The 19,988-nt window shown below is 56.8% G+C and overlaps 8 protein-coding genes across 8 annotated transcripts; 4 read left to right on the forward strand and 4 right to left on the reverse strand.

Annotated features, from left to right (window-relative positions):
* Nucleotides 1–110: 110 nt before the first annotated feature.
* Nucleotides 111–2,464, reverse strand: N657DRAFT_596335 (HET-domain-containing protein). The gene is made up of 2 exons (XM_062789996.1): nucleotides 1,818–2,464; nucleotides 111–1,731 (listed from the first exon to the last, which is right to left on the reverse strand). The coding sequence occupies exons 1-2, from the start codon at nucleotides 2,251–2,253 to the stop codon at nucleotides 281–283; spliced, it is 1,887 nt and encodes a 628-aa protein (XP_062647448.1). The 5' UTR covers nucleotides 2,254–2,464; the 3' UTR covers nucleotides 111–280.
* An 835-nt stretch (nucleotides 2,465–3,299) lies between these two features.
* N657DRAFT_680833 (uncharacterized protein) lies at nucleotides 3,300–4,625 on the forward strand (the record flags this gene model as incomplete). The annotated part of the gene is made up of 1 exon (XM_062796326.1): nucleotides 3,300–4,625. One exon carries the CDS (start codon nucleotides 3,300–3,302, stop codon nucleotides 4,623–4,625), a length of 1,326 nt encoding a protein of 441 aa, XP_062647449.1.
* An 83-nt stretch (nucleotides 4,626–4,708) lies between these two features.
* Nucleotides 4,709–5,133, forward strand: N657DRAFT_420178 (uncharacterized protein). The gene has a single exon (XM_062787284.1). It carries the CDS (start codon nucleotides 4,793–4,795, stop codon nucleotides 5,069–5,071), a length of 279 nt encoding a protein of 92 aa, XP_062647450.1. The 5' UTR covers nucleotides 4,709–4,792; the 3' UTR covers nucleotides 5,072–5,133.
* Nucleotides 5,103–6,021, reverse strand: N657DRAFT_420288 (uncharacterized protein). Its single transcript, XM_062787285.1, has one exon. The coding sequence runs from the start codon at nucleotides 5,838–5,840 to the stop codon at nucleotides 5,196–5,198; it is 645 nt and encodes a 214-aa protein (XP_062647451.1). The 5' UTR covers nucleotides 5,841–6,021; the 3' UTR covers nucleotides 5,103–5,195.
* A 299-nt stretch (nucleotides 6,022–6,320) lies between these two features.
* Nucleotides 6,321–9,553, forward strand: N657DRAFT_645268 (phospholipase D/nuclease). Its single transcript, XM_062792924.1, has 9 exons — nucleotides 6,321–7,388; nucleotides 7,449–7,631; nucleotides 7,695–7,879; nucleotides 7,944–7,984; nucleotides 8,052–8,125; nucleotides 8,181–8,396; nucleotides 8,461–8,672; nucleotides 8,834–8,890; nucleotides 9,134–9,553. The coding sequence occupies exons 1-9, from the start codon at nucleotides 6,642–6,644 to the stop codon at nucleotides 9,408–9,410; spliced, it is 1,992 nt and encodes a 663-aa protein (XP_062647452.1). The 5' UTR covers nucleotides 6,321–6,641; the 3' UTR covers nucleotides 9,411–9,553.
* A 4,643-nt stretch (nucleotides 9,554–14,196) lies between these two features.
* On the forward strand, nucleotides 14,197–16,078 carry N657DRAFT_663848 (uncharacterized protein). Its single transcript, XM_062795207.1, has 4 exons — nucleotides 14,197–14,849; nucleotides 14,989–15,326; nucleotides 15,390–15,639; nucleotides 15,721–16,078. The coding sequence occupies exons 1-4, from the start codon at nucleotides 14,599–14,601 to the stop codon at nucleotides 15,848–15,850; spliced, it is 969 nt and encodes a 322-aa protein (XP_062647453.1). The 5' UTR covers nucleotides 14,197–14,598; the 3' UTR covers nucleotides 15,851–16,078.
* A 98-nt stretch (nucleotides 16,079–16,176) lies between these two features.
* N657DRAFT_573279 (glucose-inhibited division protein A subfamily) lies at nucleotides 16,177–18,201 on the reverse strand (the record flags this gene model as incomplete). The annotated part of the gene is made up of 1 exon (XM_062788957.1): nucleotides 16,177–18,201. A coding segment is annotated over one exon (2,025 nt), but the record flags the coding sequence as incomplete, so codon positions are not given.
* A 650-nt stretch (nucleotides 18,202–18,851) lies between these two features.
* On the reverse strand, nucleotides 18,852–19,425 carry N657DRAFT_547235 (single-strand binding protein family; the record flags this gene model as incomplete). Its single annotated transcript, XM_062787865.1, has 3 exons — nucleotides 18,852–18,901; nucleotides 18,970–19,058; nucleotides 19,136–19,425. Coding segments are annotated over 3 exons (429 nt in total), but the record flags the coding sequence as incomplete, so codon positions are not given.
* Nucleotides 19,426–19,988: the final 563 nt, after the last annotated feature.

Raw genomic sequence — 19,988 nt, forward strand, 5'->3', positions numbered from 1 at the left:
TGGTGGGGACGGGAGAGGGCGTGATGATGTGAAGGCGGGTATGGGCATGGCAGTGATTCAGCGCGAGAAAGAGCGTGCCGACGGTATTGTCCGTGGCTTTGTAGCATGGTCTCGATGGGTGGTTGCTTGCTTTGTTGCAAAAGCAGCTGGCGATACAAATGCAGCTGACTGACATATTGGGATCTCTTAGCATAACGACGGTCCTCCAATGACCCTCGTCGTTCCTCCACACGCAACATTGGCTCTTCAACTGAAGGTGGTCCTATTCATCGTGGCTTGTCTATTCGAGAATAATCTGCTCCGGCTCAATGGCTTCCCAAGATGCACGCCAGCTTTCCTCGGACAGGAAAGACATGACAAAGGAACCAATACGGTGGAACCGACCGGTCAGCTGTCCAGCTGGTATGCCAATGATGCCCTGGGCGTCGATGCCATTATCGTATTCATGATGGAATTTCCCCACAAGCATCAGTATAGCACCCGGAAAAGAACTGGAAGCGTACTCGGCAAAATCCCACTCGCACTTCAAGCCCTCCTCGGTGACAGCTTCTACATTCTTGGTCCTGCAAGTGAGCAACACGTGCGGAAAGCCGTTCATTGTGCTTGTGATCTTGACTGTTGCCAGAATTTGGTCCGAATGATGAAAGAAGATTGGGCTGTTCAGACTAGCCCAGCTCCATGTAGGGGCCCTACTGGATCTCCCGCCTGAGGAGAGCGAAGCCGGCGGAACCGTTAACCATACCAGTAGCTCGACGAAACAATGCTTCCAAAGCCCGTAAATGTAGTCGTCCTCCCATAAGCGTTGTAGGTCGGCGGCAATCCCCGCCAGGGCGTTGAGCCGGTCCTCTTTGTTCGTGAGCAGCCTTTGGGTGAAGTGCTGAACGAGCTCCCCCCAGAGTAGGTGCCCGGGCTTTTCCAAATCGCTTGGCCACCTGATAGGGAAACGTTTGCGGAAGATGGCATACTCCAGGTAGCTTCCTTTCGGCGTCATCAATCTGGCAGCAAGGCAGTGCCATATTGGCTCTTGCTTCGAAAGGATCAGAAGGCGAGGCGACAAGTAGCTCTCCTGGAGTACCCAGCCCCGGCGATCCAGCGGGTCATCCGGCCAATACATATCCAAGAGGGTCGAGATGAAGATGGTGTGCGTCCCCACGTCTGGAACGTCAAGCTGCCACTTCAGGGTCGGCAACGGTTCCGGCTGTCGGTTTAGAAAGCCCTGAGAAACGGCCGAGGCGGCCGCTGCGGACATGGTGATCACGGCGTTTTTGTAGATCAGGTCCATCCTTTGAATCTCGCGTTGCTTGTCCTCGTCGCTGTCTTGGATAATACAAAGCGCATCAACCCATAGGTAACGCTGTCCGATGCCACGCGTAAGTCGAACTGCGTCTTGGAGGGTTCGCGGGAGGTCTTTCAGCGGTATTATCTGTCTCATCGAGTCGAGGTTTCCCAGGGTCAACGTGACAGGCTGCGGACCCCCCCAACAGTAGCTCAGCGCAGTATATTCCCCAGTGTCGCCTTGTTCAGTAACGCGCAGACGAACATCTGGGGCAATCATGTTATCACCCACGTCAATCAGCCGCGAAGGAAGCGCAACGTTGGTATTTAGAGGGCAGGTTTCGGCGTGGTTGCAGCGACAATCCTCAATCCATGACCTTGCTGTTGCGAAGACCTTGCTTTCATCTGCGTATCCCAGCGGTGGACGAGACATAATGAACCACGACGCAGGATCGGCTGTCAACGGGAGTAAGGGATCTCGTTGTCAGCCATTTGACTGAGTCCAGCATAATCGCCTTACGTAGCGCGGGAGGATAACGTACATTCCGTGGTAAAGACTGGGGCATAGACGACAATGGCTTCATCGAATTTCGGTTTGCCCACCAAGTAGGACCTTGCTTCCGGCGAGTCTGGGGCCAAGGTAGGCAGGTCGCCCGGTTTGCCGGTCAGCATAGGAAACGGATCCTCGATCCCTCGTGACAGGAAAAGCATCAGCGGCTGCGAACCATCCCGCCATGAGTGGTTCTCGGTCTCGAAGAAGAACCTGCCTGAAAGCGGACCGAGGTCGCAGAAGAAGCTGCAAAGCGGACAGCCCCCTTTGGCGCTGACTTCACACTCCTGTCGAGGTAGATGCTCAAAGCCTTGTTCCGACACGAGCTGCAGGAAGCCGTCAAACGACATCATTTCCTGGCATCGTGGACAGTAGCCCGGCGGGCCGTTTCCAGCGTGGATTGGTGGTTGAATTGAATTGTTTGACATGGTTGTAGAGTTAGGACCATGGTGTCGCAAGGAGAGAAAGTGGTAATACGGTGGTAGCCTCGCTTACTGCCCCGAACGCTGTCAGTCGCAACGACATGACCTACGAGCGCCAATGGCCTCAAACAAGATACTTGAACGAACCGAGCTGAGTGCCCGACTCCGGATCTGAGATAGGTAGTAGGGCGCGGCAGAAGAGGAAGGCAAAGTCAAAGACAAAGAATGACAGGAGAAAACAAGACTACAAATTGAGTGTTAACATGCTAGTACCTTAAGTTCCGCGCTAACAAAGTTGGGGTGTACTATAGCTTACAGTAATTACAACCATCACCTACCGCATACCGTGACGAATACAGAGCACCTTCCTACTCCTGCGTGTTGCAGCATCAAAGCTCCAAGTTTCATGCCGGAGCCTGGATTGGGCCCTAACACTGAGTAATAAACGTTGAATCACCAAGACAAGCCACTGAGAACATCAATCAGTTGCTTCTTTCGACCAACGATCAGCCGACGTTTGAATCGACGCGCCACGGGAGAGACCTACAATACATGTTCAACGTGCTTATGGGACTTCAATACGGATCACGTAAAAATCACAAGGGTCTTGGCGGGCCGCGGATCGTGAAAGAAACTTTCCGCTTTCAGCCTTGCCAGCCGGTCCTGGATGCTCATTCCAGCCTCTATCGCGGCTCTCCAGTCTCAGATCCTCCCCACCGCCTCCTTAGACAGTGGAATCTAAGGTAAAGACGACCGTGCGCCTAGAAAGCGCCGTCAATCTAAACACCTCTTACTATATCGCTGCAGTATTACCGTTACTATCTTAGTACCTATTGCTGTGCTGTCGCTCTTTGGGTTGTCTGTACCCCCTGCCTTTTCCCCAATCGCTGACTCGTTGCCCCGCCCGGCGCAAACTAACAGAACGATCACTTGAGGGAGTCACCTCGTCACCCTCGCCGCCAGAGTCTGCTCTTTCCCGCCTCGTCGCCTCGAGAAACTCAATCTTTTGGCTCCCGCATACGGCTCAGGTCGACTCCGCAACCACCTCACCAATGGAACAACCACCATCATTGCCAGCTCAAAAGAACACTCCAGCTCGGCGACGCGCAAAGCGCCCCGTCAACTCGCCCGCTCGAAAGACGTATGCCTCCGAAAACGACATGCCGAGCGAAGCAGTCTTTCCGATTGAATTAGGAGGGCCCCTCACCCCTCAAAAGCCGGCTCTCAACAGCCTGGCGCCCTCGTCGCAGCCCAACCAAGGCAGGTCCAAGGGCAGGAATGGGAACAGAAGCCGGCCAAAACAGGTATCATCACCCGGTCCTGCAAAGCAAGGCCGAACAACACCTCCGCAAACATCAGCGCCAAAGCCTATATCCGCGCCTGCATTTGCCGGCGCGACCTTCCATGCGTCTCCGGCACCCTCATCTCTTCCTATCCCCAGCTTCCTGTCCAAGGCCCTAGACTCGCCTTCGGTGCAGGAGACCGACCATGCCAGCCGCGAGCCGTCGCCGCCTGCCACCGACTCTGAAGCCCCCACTCCGCAGCACCGCATTCTGTCTGCAGACATAACCCGGCATGAGTCACCCCTTGACATCTTCTTCCGTGCCGATCGTGCCGAGAAAGAGCGGGCGCGCAGGGCGAGTTCCGCCAACATCCTCGGTCATCCGAAACCCGTCCCGTTCTCCCCTCCCACGCAGACCCGCTCGCCGGCGGAGCCTACGACCCTCCCAGCCGGGCTGTTCGGCGGCCCCGGCAATCGCCGCCCCCCGTTCCATCGCAATGCCTCCTCTGGTATCCCCGCCAGCGAGCTTGACGGTACACAAGATTCCGTTATAGGGCCGGCTCTTTCCAAGCCGTACCAGGAGCGTATCCGGGAAGCCCAATCTAGTAGAAAGCCTTCCGAAACCGGGCCCAGGTCCGCTCCATCGACACAGGATGCGTCGACGCTAGACATGAGCGAGAGGCTGAAGCGGTTCCTTGCTATCCCGTCCGTCGAAGCCGACCAGCCACCTCCGAAACCCCCTGCTGTGTCCCGGCCGGTGCCTACCAACACCTTGCCGGCAGCTTTCCCTACTGGGGGCGCTCACCCTGAACCGCAGCCCGCCACACTCCCATCCCCCTTCTCAAGGCGACCGGATGCTAATGTGCGCCGGGGACCTGCGACTCAAGGCCCACCGCCCCTTCCTTGTGGTTTCTCGCCGGGCAAGCAAGCGAGCCCGCTGCCAACGGCGGCTGCTGCTGCTGCTGCAGGAAGCCCGGAAGGCAGCCGCTCGCCGGAGATCCTGCACATGGAGGATAGCCTTCGGCGTATGCTCAAGCTGAACCTCGGGCCGACATCGTCGGCTGTGCCGCCGCCGACTACCTATCAGAGCTCGTGAGAGCAAGCAAGCTTATGAGAGGGCCGGTGCTTGGATGATGGGCTGGAGATGGGGGTGAAGATGGACTATTTTTGCGAGCCTGTTCCTTTCATTCTTCATTCCCTTCTGCATGGTTCATCCGCCAGCGCCGAAATTTGTCTCACTCGGATCTGGGTTCATGGTTTATCATGCTTTGCTTTGCTCTTCTTTTCTTCCTTCTGGCGTTGGGATTTTCGAAGAGGCTCGGTTTCGTCGCCCCTAGACGAAACGGCGTAGCCACGCCGAAGTGCGGTACAGGTGGACGGGCTTTTCTATGTTGTGCTGGATTTGTTTTCAGCACAGGGCATGGGGCGGGCACAATTGGTTCGGCTTTTATCGCTTGCTTGCTTCGCTTGCATCGGGCCATCGGTGGCAGGATTCTCTCAGTTTCTTTCGTTCTATTTCCTCATTTTGTTTTTATGTCATAACCTGCTATTTGTTTGTATGCCTACGTCACGTTTCTGGTCCATTGATACTACAGCCACCCCGCTGTTCTGATACTTGGTTCAGCTCTCTCTCCTCTCTATTGGGGATCGCGCATCGAATGGATAATCAGTTGGCGGGGATGAGGATACACTGCAGCTTATGGTGTGGTTCGCGATAGACGGTTTCGGGGGGTTGGGATATGGCGCGAAGAAACGGGCATCGGCATTTGGGCGAGACTGGGTGCGAGAATGGAGGGAGAGGAGGGACGAACGCATACGTTTTTCCCTTTTTATCTGCCATACCGGCTAGGGAGCCATCCATGTCTTTTGGGTCTATGTCGTTTTCTCTTTCCGACATCTCTGGTATGGAGCGGGCCATCGACTCACTTGGCTGCTGCGTTGAGGATACTGGTTCAGGTCTCTTATCATCAGATACCCCCCCTTTCCTGCCGTTCGCTAGGGCATTCGGTGTGGGACGGTTCTCCGGAGTTGGGTGCTGGCGGAAATTGGTTGGCGCGGATGTCGCGCGTCTTTTCCTGCGAGAGCGGGCGGATGGGGTTGGTCCGGGATTAGGATGGTCGAGAGAGAGCATTGACTGTCTCCTCCTACTCTGAGCTCTCATCAGTTCTTTGCTGTGTGCTCGGCGTGGATCGGTCCGAGTGAGGAAGGTGGCTGAGTGTTGGTTGCGACACCGAGCACGTGGTCCGGGAATGGAAGAAATGGGGATGGATTCAGTCGACGCCGTAACACCTACCTCACTACGTGACGACATTACCGGCAAAATGAAACAAGAAAAAAACCAGAAAAAACAAGTGATGGGAAGCAGGTATCATGGATTCGGGCCATCGACAGGTTTTAGAGGGAACATACCCTAGGGTAGCTTTGACCCCAGAAGACACATGATATCTCCCACTTGTTTTGGTTCCTTGTTGCAAGCTTCGCGGGAGTTTCATTCCAGGTATCCTGCTTTCAGAGCTTCGTCGGTAGGTAATTTACCAAGTGCGGAAGGCTGGTGCATCAAGGGCACAGAGGGGGGTGGATTGCTCACGCCATTTTCTGGATCGTGTTTATGCCAACACACCAGATCAGCAATGCTTAAGAGGTCACCAACAACCTCAACTAGAAACTCACCTCTGGCACCGCCAGTCAGTGCAATGCAATCTTGGCCTCTTCCTTTTTTACTTCAGGCTCGGTAATACTATTCATCACGTGACCTTCATTCCATTCCATTCCAAGTCTGGATTTGCCCGTCTCAGCGTCTGTCATTTTTTATCAGGGTTAGTTCATATGGATCGCATCACGACTTCCGCTTGTTCGTTATTGCCAAGGGACAAATCAACCTAAACAAATCGCTTACTTCTGCCAGCTCGCGCATTCAAGAGCTTCTCATCCGCCTTAGATTTGGCTTTTTGCCATTGTTTTTTCTAGGTCCTCCGCGGACTCGAAACAAACAAAAACAATCAAAGCGACACGCGCGGCGGCCATCGAGGGCTCGCTTAGAGATCGACATTGCATTTGAGGGCGACTTCTGGGGAGTGGGTTGATATTCCTACATTGTCTCTGCAGGATTGCCATGGCTAGGCCCCAGGCGATTGAAATCAGTAGTGATGAGGAGGAGGATGAGGATCTGCGAATCGCGATTGCGCTGTCGCTAGGGCAGGATCCAGGGAAGCGGACTGGTGGGCGGCTTGGTGGGCGAGGTGGAGATCGGGTGATTGATTTGACGCAGGATGATGATGAGGAAAAGAAGGGGGAGGAGGAGGATAAAGTTGACGGCGGCGGCGGAGGCGGCGGCGATGTTGTTCATGATGGTCGCAGTCTTCCAACACCCCAAGATCTGACAGCACCAGTGCAGCAACTTGCCTCAGCTTCGAATTTCACGTCCATCGGCCTGGACAGAAAACGGATGGAAGAGGAACGGCTCGCCAGGTTGAGCAAGCGCAAGGCGTCCCAGCTCGATGACGATCAGGCGTCGGCCAGGCCCATACAGCGACCGAGGACGACTCCCGCATCATCCGTGCCTCCCACTGCTGCTTTTCCGGAGAAAGAGAAACCAACCGCACCCGAAGCTACTCTCCCAGGCGCGACGACGCCAGCGCGAACTCGACTTCCCTTCCCACACGGCGTCGTCAAGAAGACGTGGGCTTTTGGCCAGCCGAGACAGGGTGACGATATCAAGATTGAGGAAGTCCTCCAGAAGCGCCAGCTCCTGCTGGCCGTGCTCAGCTCTTTCCAGTGGGACTACGACTGGCTGGAATCCAAGATCGACCTGGGACGGACCAGGCTGATTCTGATTGCGTTTGCTGCCGACGCGGCGGAGGTGAGATGGTCTTGTTCTGCCTGTAGAGGATGGATCAGAGGTTCGCTAACATATGTAAAGCAAAAAGAGCTGCGCGCCGAGGTACCCGGTGACAGGATCCGGTTCTGCTTCCCGCCGATGCAGCAGATCGGTGCAATGCATTCCAAGCTGATGCTGCTTAAGTACGAAAAGTACCTGCGGATTGCCGTTCCCACGGGAAACTTTGTGAGGTATGACTGGGGAGAGACAGGGACCATGGAGAACGTAGGTGACTCCGCTGTCCTGAATCGGTCACTCTTGAGGGGAGAGTACTAACCGGCGTGGTAGATGGTGTTCGTCATCGACCTTCCGAGGTTTGAGACGGCTAAAGAGAGGGAAGCGCAGAAGCTCACGGCATTTGCTGAGGAGCTCTTTTACTTTCTCCATGCCCAGGGGCTGGATGGGAAGCTCGTAGACAGCCTACGAAACTACAACTTTGCTGAGACCGGCCGCTATGGTTTCGTACACACGATGTAAGGAAGAAATCTTTTGGCGCCGCTGTTGATGCCGTCACCCTGGATGCTAACCTGCTTGAAGCCCTGGAACTCATACTGCAGAGGAGGCATGGAGGAGAAGTGGTGGGTTCCATTCTCGGTATCTTGCCCTTGACGCCGCCGGGCTTTGTCGTTGACTTGTTACCGGCAGGGTACTGTGGCCTTGGTCGGATGGTCAACGTCCTCGGCCTCGGATCTTCGGCGCCTATTGAGTTGGACTTCGTGGTGAGTCTTTCGCTGAAACTGACGCCCGACGAGACGACGTTGACCAAGCACGCAGTGCGCATCTCTAGGCGCCGTCAATTACAGCCTCGTTACCGCCCTGTATCATGCCTGCCAGGGCGATTCAGGTCTCAAAGAGTACGAGTTGCGTATCCGGTCGAGCAAGGGCAAAGGGCCGACATCGGCTGAGGAAGCTTTGTCGATGGTCAATCGACATATGCGGGTATTCTTCCCTTCACGGCAAACCGTTCTCGAGAGTAAAGGGGGAAGAAATGTCGGTTTTCTCTCCCTACTTTGTCAACTTCCGGGATATCGCTAACAGTTCTTTGGGCAAATAGGGAGCTGGGACGATCTGCTTCCAGTCCAGGTGGTGGCAGTCGCCCACATTCCCTCACGAGCTCCTCCGAGATTGCAAGTCTGTCCGGAAAGGCTTGCTCATGCACAGCAAGCTGATGTACGTCCGGCCTCGCGACGCGCCTGGTAGTTTGGCAACCTCAGCTGCCCGTTGCTTTGCCTACGTCGGCAGCGCCAACCTTTCCGAAAGCGCGTGGTGAGTCAACTCCTCCTCTCCATTGTTTACCAGGATGACCAAGCCTTGGTGCACATCATTGCTCGATAACCTCTTTCGGCGATTCCTGCAAACCATCGCCGGACCGCCCTGATATCATCACGAATGATACTGACCTGCGGACTCGCTCGTTTTCATGACAGGGGGCGACTTGTACGAGACAGGTCATCGGGCAAGCCCAGACTTACATGTCGTAACTGGTGCGTACATTCCAAACAACGCGTAATTTCCGCCTTCCTGCTTTCTGTTTTTGTGGACCTACCGCTCTCCCTGAATCTCACGCCCACACACTCCTCTTCTTCCTCTCTACATCATCTTTTAAGCACCTGAGCGCCCCCCATCCCCGAAGCGCAAATATTCTCGCTGCACCTGACCACTCGCTCACATGCAATCATGACGAACATTGGCTAACGCGTTTGAGGGCGGCTGCGCCTTGACTTCAGGGAATGCGGTGTACTCGTTCCGGTTGACTGCAGTCCGGCCCAGGTTCCTTCGAGTATTCACGACGGAGCTGCACCCGCGTCGGGGGTGTCGCCATGCGAACAGGGGCGGAGAGACCCAGAAACAGACTTGACCACGTTGTTCCGCGGGCGTGTGCCTGTCCCAATGGAGTGGCCTGGGCGTGTGTTTAGGTCTCCGGTGGAAAAAGTCAGGGACAGGGGCGGGGACGAGGAAGGGGAGGAAGGGACTGCGGTTGTGCCTTGGTTCTTTCAGGAGTAGTCGCGATGACGTTGGGGCAATTCTGTTGGGGGGTTGTTGGGGAGGCGGCGGAATGGGGGGAGGCGAGTGCGCATGAGATCCGGGCCTAGGAGTGTTGTTGCAGGAAACGAACATCGAGATCCGATCATACACGTAAAAACCAGTATTTTTACAGTGCGGTACACAATGTGGATCAATACCGTTCTCCAACTCAACGGGTCCCAGAAGATCTGTGCGCTCGAACCTGTCCTACGGATCCAGGTGGCATACCGATCAGGGAAAAAGAGGTGAATGATCTTACCCTGCAAGCCATAGGTCACGTCTTGACCGCTTGGGTAACTTAGCTCCCTATGCAATTGCGCTGCAGCTCATTAGCGCAACCACATCTCGAAGCGAGAAGAGGCGTGTCGAGGGCCATGGAATAAAAAAGGCTAGAGGGAAAGGCTTTCACGTCATGATTTCTGTAATACCAGGTTTGCATGCAGCCGTTGTGCAAGAGTCAGGATGCCGGAGACGCGGTTCGTCCCGCAGGATCTTATCTCTTGGCAATCATATCTCTCGACGATCAGGCACGACAACAACGCGACATGGACAGAGAGAACTCGTCAATTGTAAACCCGCAGATCAGTATTATGGTATGAAACTAAACAATATGAAAATTTTGGAACCTGTAATTTTAAGATAGGAAGTTATCTGTTTTGAAACACGGTGCGTACTGTTGGAATCGCGAATTACGTTGAAACAAGCTGGGGAATTACATGGGCGATGCAGACAGACTCGACGTCTTCCTTTCTTCTGAATTGGGCACTGTCCGAATCTTTTGCTCGGGTATTTCGTCATTATACTTACTTTGCTAAGAAGAACAAATGTTCATCGCACTGTCCAAGTGATCTAGATGGCCACTAGTGGGGCCGTACAAGCCCAAGATGCATTCAGTCGTTGGGCTACATCAGGCGACGACGCGGAAGCTGCGGCGCGCTCCCTCGTTCGCAAGCAGAAAAGCTTTGATGAACTTGTGCCATCCTTGGTGTTCTTGCCGCAGGTGCCGGTCTTATGTCCGTGCTCGGTGCTCAACTTGCAGCCGTGTACGTAGTCGGACCTGGTCACAGGAACCCCAATCTAGACACTACTGCATCTGGACACCGCGGCCGTCATCGTTGACGTGATGATGGCTTCTTTTTCCAATCTCCAAGGCTATTACCTCAGATGGCTCGGTTGGCAGTGTTTACCAGCTGCTTCTATGCATCGGCGCGTCACTGTCTGATATCGGGCTGGTGAGGGTATATAATCCCCTCTTACACATCTCCCTAGTACCATCTTCTCATCAGCATATTAATTTCGACGGAACACATAGACAAAGCTCGAAAAAACCAAGCATCCGAGCCTTCGCTTACCCCTCGCTATTGTTCCTCCGAGTTTGAATGTTCCAAAACGTCTTCTTCTTCCTCGTCTTCAGCTACCCAAGCGTGTAAGTTCTCCCGCCGTTCCCGCGTGGCAGTCCACGTCTCACATGTCAGCCTTCGCTAATACCTTATCAGGGTACTCCAAGAACAATGCCTCGCGCCGCTGGAAAGGAAGTGGCGGTCTTCGTGGGCTTCGTGGCAACTCCCGTGGATGCCGCGTACCTCGTCGAGGCCGCCATAGCTCAAAAACTCCCCTGCATGATTGCGCAACAAGGCCGCGTAGGAGAACAAGACTTGACGCAGAGCGGGACTGTCGTCATCTTTGGTCCCCAAATCGAGCGATGGAAGGACCACCGGAAGTGGACCCCTCGACGAGCCCAGAACAAAGGATTCGACTTCTACCGTGAGACGACGACCGTCAAGGAAGAGGCCATGACCGAGATCGATATTGTAAGTTTCAACTGTCCACCAGGCTTTTCTTTCTTGTCTCCGCCGGCGTGCAGCTAGCCCAGACACAGCCTTTAAGGCCCAGCCTTGTCAGGGGCTTCTCCGCAAGGACGCAGCTGTGTACCCAAGTTCGACCATATCTAACTCTCGACTTAGGAAACCGAGAACGCCAACGAGCAGCGCCTTAAGCCCTACGTGGGCCCTTACGGGGCGAAGAAAGAGCAGATCAAGAGAAATGGCCTGATCAAAAAGACTATCTCCTTCATCATCGATGGCGAGCAATGGGGAGTAGCCGCCTATTACACCATGGCGGCCATCGCGGCTGGCAACCTTCGGCGCCCGCGCTCCGCCAACATGGCCCTCCCGCTGCCCCGGAGCGAATTCTGGCATCAGGAGGGCGCTAACAAGAAACGTTCCGGAGCCCGCCGTATTGTCATGACAGATGATGACAATGATGGCCTCCCTGCCGACTGGGAGACCTGGTCCCGCGCTCCCGAGGTGCTCCCGCCGCCCGCCCCCGCCGCCCTTGCCATCAGCGCCATTCGCGCCGTTCCTGCCGCGCTCGCCGCGCCCGCAGCTGCTCACCATCAGCCGCTATACGTCTCCGCGCTGCTCCCGCAGCCTGCGCTCGCTGCTGGGCCGGCCTCCCCCCCCGCCGTGCAGCCCCCTGTCGCTGCACCGTTCGCCGCTGGCCCCGCCGTCGCTCCCGTCGCTCCATTCGAGCCCCTTCGCCTGGACTGGAGCGCCATTATCGCCAGGGCTTTCTCTGCGCCGGAGCTAGCGGCTGCCTCCTTCCCCCTCTGGGCCGCTGCCCCCGTCGCAATGCCTGCGCCTGCGCCCGCTCCCCTGGCTTGGGACAACGTTCCCAACGCGGCTGTGTTTGCGCCTGGCCCTGCGGTCGCTGCCTTCTCCTCGGCCCCTGCTCCCGCGCCTTTTGGGTACGAGAATTTCGTGCCCGCCGCGGCGGCCGCCACGGCTCTCGTCGCAGTCCAGGTCCCTGCCGCTGACCTGGTCGACGACGACACCGTCATCCTCCTCCGCGCCTTCGAGGGCAAGCTCTTTTCGTCCTGGGCCGCAGCCCCGGGCCCCACCGCCCCGGCAAACGATGCGGTCATTGCGGAGCTCGGGCAGCCGCAGGCCCCTGCCGCGCTCGCCACCTCCATGGCTGCCCTGGCCGGCTCCTCTCCATCGCGGCTAGATTCGGGGTACGTCTCTTTTGACGTCTCGTGCTCGTCGTCGGTCCGCCCAGGATCGTCCGGCTCGTTGGCGACCGCCCTCGTTCCGTCCGCGCCCGCGCCCGCGCCGGTGGCCGGCGGGGAAGCTGAGTCTGGCGCCCAGGGTTCCGGGCTGGCCGCGGCGCCTGAGTCTGCCCATCCCGCTCCAGACGGCTTCCCCCCATTCGATTTTAACGAGTGGATCCTCCCGTAGGGCGGGGGAACGCTGTGGCGAGTGTTGAGGGGTGATTTCGGGCTGTTTGTTGGGAACGCTGGGTCTGTCGCTGCTAGAGTTTGCGAAGGGGGGAGTCCATGGGCGCGCATGGTGGCATGGAGCAGCAGCGAGTACTTGGGCCGAAGCTGACGACGCTCTTTAGGGGGGGCGGAGGGGGGATCAGAGTCGCCAAGGGTGGTGTGCCGGGGGTTGATTTCGCGTCGCTGGGTACTTTTGTCGTGGAGGGAATGGGTCGACTTTGGGAAGATGGGTCAGGGGAAGAGGCTCTGCTTGAAGGGAACGGGATCGGTCATGTGCTCCTGAATGGGCGGATTGTCTGGCCGAGACTAGGTGGCTGCTTTTGTGTTGTCAAGATCTCCTCGTGACGGGATTGAACTTGGGTTGGGGCGTTTTGGTCATGGTTGGACGATACCCTGGTTGATTGACTTGGTTAGAGTCGAGTCTCTCGGGACATTGGATGGCCCGGCGTGTTGGTTCTTGGACGGAATCGGATGATACCCTGTATTAGTTTGGGAAAACGAATTGAATTGGAATTACCGGGTACCCGAATGCTAACCGCGATTCAAGGCCAGGTGAAATGTGTGAGGATTTGCTCCCTTGGACCGGTGCCTTGAACTATATAACATCAACAGGATTACTCACCTTCAGATGCCTCCAAGCGCGCAATGTGTATGGTTTGGGATTTCCCGTTGAACTGTAGCAGAGCTGAGAACTACCTGAGAAAGAACCCGACTACCTATACTGTAGCCACATATTATTCAGGCGATCTGGACTAGCCCTGTCCTGTAGCTCGACGTGACCGTGCTCAGCTTCGCTCGTCCTGCCCACATGCTTCCTCGCGCCTGGTTCAGTTCAAACTTGGCGTTAGGTTATTTGGATGGCAACGGTGCTAGTGACCTTCGTTATATTCAAGGTCAGTTAAGCAACGTCTAAGACCTTGAAAATGTTTGCGGATTTGATTCACCTGATGCAGTCACCGAGTCGCAAGTTGAAACTTGGGTCAACCTAAAAAACTGTGAGTTCGCCCATGCAATCGTCTCTACTTAGTCAGAAACACTGGGCGGGAAGGTTCACAGGATTGTAACCTTGGAAAGACTAGAAGTACCTTGGCAAAGCTTGAACGGGAAAAAAGAGTGGGGTGGGTTGATAGGATGGGGTGCCTTCCCCTTCTCAGCGTTCTGACCAAGACACGTTCCTTCTCTCATCACCGTCAGTTGGATGATCTCGGTGGACAGTTCCCTGCCCTCTTGGTGGCAACTCGGAAGATTGATGCGAGACCATTTTGCGCCGTCCTACGAAAGTTACGAAACTTCGTCAGGGGTTTGTTTTGTTGCACCCTATCAGCCTCAAGGAGCATCGAGCCAAGCATTGATCGGGCAACAATGTTACATCGTTCGGCATTTCAACACGTGATGGCGAGGGCTGGAGGCAAGGGTCATCGAGGGCTCCACTTTCAACCGTTCCGCTCCTGTTCTCGTGATTCAACGTCAAGCCGTGTCCGCTGTCTTGAATACGGTTGATTTGCCAGCCGAAACCCACGTGCAACACTTCTCAACGCCAACCCAACTCAGTCACTCGCTTACCTGGTACTTGAACTTCATCTTCAATTTCCAATTGGTACAAGTACAAATTCGACAGGGTGATGGAGTGACTCGGCGGGCATCCCATCGCTTGCCCAAGTCTGCAACTTCGAAACTCCTACACAACTGCGAAAGCCACAGCACAAGGAGTGTACCTCGCCGAGTGGAGTTACAGTGAATACAGTTAGGCAGTGGATTCATTGCCTTCTGGCACTGCCCTCTTTACTGCACAAACTTAGGCCCCGGTGAGAAGGCTTGGGTGGACTGACAACGGGCGGACACCGAGCGGTGAACGCCCGATTTGGGAAAACACAATCCCACGCCGCCACCATGCTCTGTCTACTGACACCAGCCTCTGCTGGGTTGAGGAACGGCGCTGCTGCTGGGCTCGGCAAGGCGGGCTTGCTTGGCGGGACGAGGTGGCAGCACAGTGTGCTTACTCGCCCAGTCCGAACCCCATCACATCCCAAGCTTCTTACACGGCCGAGATGGTTTGTGGTGTCCAGCAGGTGGAGGCGTGATGGACAGAAAACGACCGGGAGCCAAGAGAGTCCGGCAGCAGGTAACCAAATGGAAAGCAGGTATGGCTTGTATCCTCCTTCTCTGCGCTCACCATGCCGCGGCGTATCTTGGACACAACCGGAAGGGCCAATTGCCGTTGTCCTCACCCTGACTGCCCCTTCCTGGCTCAAAGCTGCCGTGACTAACAACCAAGCACAGTCCCAATTCACCCAAGAAAGGCCCTGCGTCCGCGCTACGCAAGATGCTGCCCGGCATGGCCAAGGCGAGCGTACACGAGAACATCTACACCCTCCCTAACTTCCTGACCGCCTCCCGTCTCGTAGCCGCGCCCTTCATTGGGTACTGCATCCTCCACGACTACAATTCCATGGCCTTCGGTCTGTTCGCCTACGCCGGCATCACCGACCTCCTGGATGGCTGGATTGCCCGCCGCTGGAACCTCAAGACGGTCGTCGGCACCGTTATCGACCCCATGGCCGACAAGACACTGATGACCGTCTTGACCGTGGCCCTGGCCATGAAAGCGGCGCTGCCAAGTAACCCTTCTCTTCCCTTTCCGATCGGGGTAAGTTGTCACTAACCATACCATGTCCCGACAGTCTGGTTAGCCGTCATTATTCTTGGCCGAGACGTCGGCCTGGCCATCTCGGCCATCTACTACCGCTGGATCTCGCTGCCGCCGCCCAAGACATTTGCGCGGTATTGGGACTTCTCGCTGCCCTCGGCCGAGGTGCGCCCGACCCTCATCAGCAAGTACAACACGGCCCTGCAGTTGGGGCTGATGGGGCTAACCACCCTCGCGCCTGTGATTTCCGCGGTGGACCTGGGCACCACGCTCGGCGTCATGCAGTGAGTTTTCCTGCAGCGTTTGTTCTCGCCTTTTTTTTTTCTTTTTTTTTACTTTGGCGAGATAACTAATCCGCGAAAAAGGTACGTCGTGGCGGCGACGACCGTCTGGAGTGGTGCTAGCTACATTTACAGCAAGGACGCCGTCAAGATTCTCACGCCAACGCAGGCTGGGAAAGAGAAGGTGGAGGACAAGCAGACGGGGCCCAGGTGAGGTCGATGGACAGGCATCTCTACGCAACCTCGGACGCCCAGCGCACAGCACTGGACGAGCATGATCATCCGCTACCCTTCTGCTAATACCCTCCGCCGTCCTTTGTGGGACCTGCAGTTGTAAGATAGCCCTGCGTAGCCGGGAGCGTTGTTCAAGTACCCTGTAGACCGCACCTTGTATGCGCCCTTTTTCGAATACCTAGCAAGCAAATACCATGCAACTTTCTCTGAAACGCCAACCACCCGCTTGCCTCCTTTATCCGTCGTCGAGTTGATACATGTTTCTTGCATCCAGAAACATAACATACAGACCTTCTGTTCATAGAATCACAACTCAGCCACCCGACTCTTAGCATCGAGCGTCTCGAGGTCGTCCACACCGGTCACATCCAATCCCTCCACCACGACCCTACCCTCTTCGCCCGCAGCCACACCCCTCCGTGCACCAGCCCCCTTCTCTAACCTCCTCACGAACCCCAGCAACTTGACCAACCCCGCCGGCGTAACCCCCTCGATCCGCCTCGCCTGCGCGATACTCTCCGGTCTCGCCTGCTTAAGCACAGCCTTCTCGACAATGGACAGGCCATGCACGCGCTCATAGTCCAAATCCCCGGGCAATCTCAAGTCCTCATCCCGCCTCAGCTTAGCCGCCTCGGCCTCCTGCAGCCGCACATACGGCTCATACACCACCTCGATGGCGACCCGCTCCCTGATCCGGAGCGGGAAATCAACCTCGTTCACCCCGGGAAGCACGGCCGAGCTCAAATGCTCCGGTCCGACGCCGGGCAACCGCAACACCTCAAACCCGTCGCGCTTGCGCGCGCCGCTATCCATGCCCTCCGCCACGACCGGCACCCCGGCCTGCCGCCAAGCGCCGGGCGTGAGCAGCGTCTCGCGCAGCACTCGCTTGAGGTCGTCAGCGCGCTGCGCGTCGTCGCGGAACCGACGCCAGCGCAGGTCCGAGACGACGCCCCAGTCGCGGCCGCGCGGGGTCAGGCGGGCGTCGGCGTTGTCCGGGCGCGTGCTGAGGCGGAACTCGGAGCGCGACGTGAACATGCGGTAGGGTTCCGACACGCCCTTCGTGACGAGATCGTCGATCATGATGCCGATGTAGCCGTCGGCGCGCGAGAGGGTGACGTCAGGCAGGGAGAGGGATGCGCGACCCGCGTTGATGCCCGCTATGATGCCCTGGCCGGCGGCCTCTTCGTACCCTGTCGTGCCGTTGATCTGGCCGGCGAGGTAGAGGCCGCGGATGGCTTTTGTCTCAAGCGTACGCTTCAGGCTGCGCGGGTCGACGTAGTCGTACTCGACGCCGTAGCCCGGCTGGAGCATGACAACGTCTTCGAGGCCGCGGATCGTGCGGAGGAGCTGTTCCTGCGCTGACGCGGGTACCGTCATGCTCAGTCCGTTGGGGTAGATGACGTCCGTGTCGAAGCCTTCGGGCTCGAGCCAGACAATGTGCCGCTCGCGGTCGCCGAAGCGGATGATCTTGGACTCGAGCGAGGGGCAGTAGCGCGGGCCTTTGACAGTCTCGCGGATATGGATGGTCTTGTCGAGGTTGGCGCGCACAATGTCGTGAGTCGCTTCGTTGGTGTGGGTGGCGTAGCAGAGGAGCTGGTCTTGGACGGAAACGGTGTCGTTGAGGTAGCTGAAGGGCATTGGCGGGTTGTCGCCGTGCTGCTCCTCGAGTATCTCCCACTTGATGCTGTTCTTGGCGAGTCGTGGAGGGGTGCCCGTCTTGAGCCGGCCGAGCTGGAAGCCAGCGTCGCGCAGGGACTTGCTCAGCCCAAAGGTCGCCTGCTCGCCCATACGTCCGGATGGATAGGCTTCGAGGCCGATGTGAATCTCGCCGCCAAGGAAGGTCCCCGTTGTGATGACGACTTGGCTGGTGGGCAGCACCTCGCCTGACTCGAGGCGCACGCCCGTGATCTTGCTCTTGGCGCCGTCGGCTACAGGGTCGTCATGGTTGTCGGCGACGACAATGTCGGATACTCTGCCGAGGACTATGGACAGATTGGGGTACGACTCGAGCTCCTCCCGCATGTATTTCTTGTACAGGGCGCGGTCGATCTGGGCTCGCGGACCCCAAACCGCCGGCCCCTTTTTCCGATTCAGCACCCTGAATTGCACGCCGGCCTTGTCGATGATGCGCCCGGCGAGTCCGTCCAGCGCGTCAATCTCGCGGAGAATGGTGCCCTTGCCGATGCCGCCGAAACTCGGGTTGCACGAGCACACGCCGAGGTTGTGGATGTTGGGAGTGATGAGAACTGTCCGGGCACCAGCGCGGGCCGCTGCTGCGCACGCTTCGGAGCCGGCATGGCCGCCGCCAATAACGACGACATCGAATGGCCTGAAAAATTCACGCAGGCGTCAATACGATGACGAATCCAACTTTGCAACCGAGTGCATGCGGAATGCGCGCTCACCTCGAGTCGGAGCCAATTGTCGCAAAGGTCCTCAGTTTGTTCACGGCAGGCCTGCTCCGGCGAAGTTTTCGTCGGAGTGGCCTGTCCAGACCCCAGGGAAGCCAGAGCTTCGTCATGGCGTTTAAGTTTCGCAGCTTGTATGCGCAAGTGGTGATGCATGCAGGATGCGATCGAGATTCAGAAATCCATCGCGACAATCGATAAGGGGCGATCAGTAGGCAAAGGATCGTTATGCACACACCGCCGTGGCTCAAACCGGAACATGTCTTGGCACTCAGGAACACAGCTCAGGGTGTCTCTTCTTCATCAGTGTGAGAGCTTGGGGGGCCACCATCAGCCTATCTGTTCTGTGCAGAAATGAAATGTCCATTGGTATCGTACTCCGGTAGTCAAAAGTACAAGCATGCGAGGAAAGAAACAACCCCGTGCAAACCCAAAGCCGTTCGTACACAGGCATGTGAATGAGAGGAGAGCACCGATCAAGATCTCGTGCCAATGTTTGTCATCGGCTCGACCATAGCACACCTAAACATCACGACCACGTTACTGCCCTTGCTCACCCTCACTGCCGGCGGCGCCGGCAGCGTTGGCAGGGTTGTATGGCCGACGTAGGACCTCCAAGTTGCCTACAACATCAAAACTATGTCAGCTTCTCGCCGGCCGGGAGTCTCGCGGAAGACGCCGTGTGACATACGCTGCGTAATGTTCAGCCCCTGGCGGGGCTTCCCCTCGGCGTCAACGTAGTTGGACATGGTCGCATCGCCCTCGACCATGACCAGCGTCCTGCAGGTACGCGGTCAGTCAGTTGTACTTGCATCCTCAAGAACAGACGCGAAAAATAGAAAGCATGGCGCACGCACCCCTTGGGCAGCGACTGGAAGAAGTCCCTGCGGGCGCCCTCCTCGACGAAGCAGCTGACGTTGAACCAGCTGGTCTTGCGGTTGTCGGCCGATCCTGAGTTGCTGGCGACGGCGTAGCGGAGGTATTCACGGCCGGTGCTAGATGCGCGCAGCTCCGGGGAGTCGGCCAGGTTGCCGACGATGGTGATGCGGGCGACGGGGCGCGAAGCGGTCGAGCTGAAGGTGCGCGCCGCCGTGCCAGTGACCGGGCGGGCGGCGGCCCGAGGTGCGGTGCGGAGGAAGGCCGACATTTTTGGGACGATTTGTTCTGTAAGTTGCCGGAATGGGAGTTGGTACTCAGTTGAATATTGTCGATTTTTTCTAGCGGCGGGCTGATGTGTTTCCAGTCGGCTTGTGAAACATACGATGCTGAGCTTCAGACGCGTTTGATTGCCGCGACGCGAACCACTCATTCAATACCGTGGCTAGTGCTGAGCTTCAGCCACAGATCTTCCCTTATCTTTAACGCATATGACTGGTAACTAACGGCTTCCATTCTTGGCAGTCTTGCTCCTTCTTCCGATTCTCATACCCCTTCAAGCGCCGCCAAACAGTTTCATCTCAGATCTGCGAGCATTGCCGAAACCACTATATTCGCATTAAAACTCAATGATGCCGATTCACAACTATCTCTCTTTGCCTTGGCTATGAGATCTTCGCGGGATGATGCCGGCAGTTGCACAGCCGCGGCGGCTTGGCCAGATTGCCGCCGGAGGCTCTGCAAACTGACAGATCGCCCAATGGGTTTCTTGCTCCAAATGCACTGCGTTGTGACGACCACTAATTCTTGCAGCAGAAGCAAGCGCAGAAGCGC

The sequence above is a fragment of the Parathielavia appendiculata genome, assembly GCF_033297405.1.
Source record: "Parathielavia appendiculata strain CBS 731.68 unplaced genomic scaffold N657scaffold_6, whole genome shotgun sequence".
Classification (NCBI taxonomy): Eukaryota; Fungi; Ascomycota; class Sordariomycetes; order Sordariales; family Chaetomiaceae; genus Parathielavia; species Parathielavia appendiculata.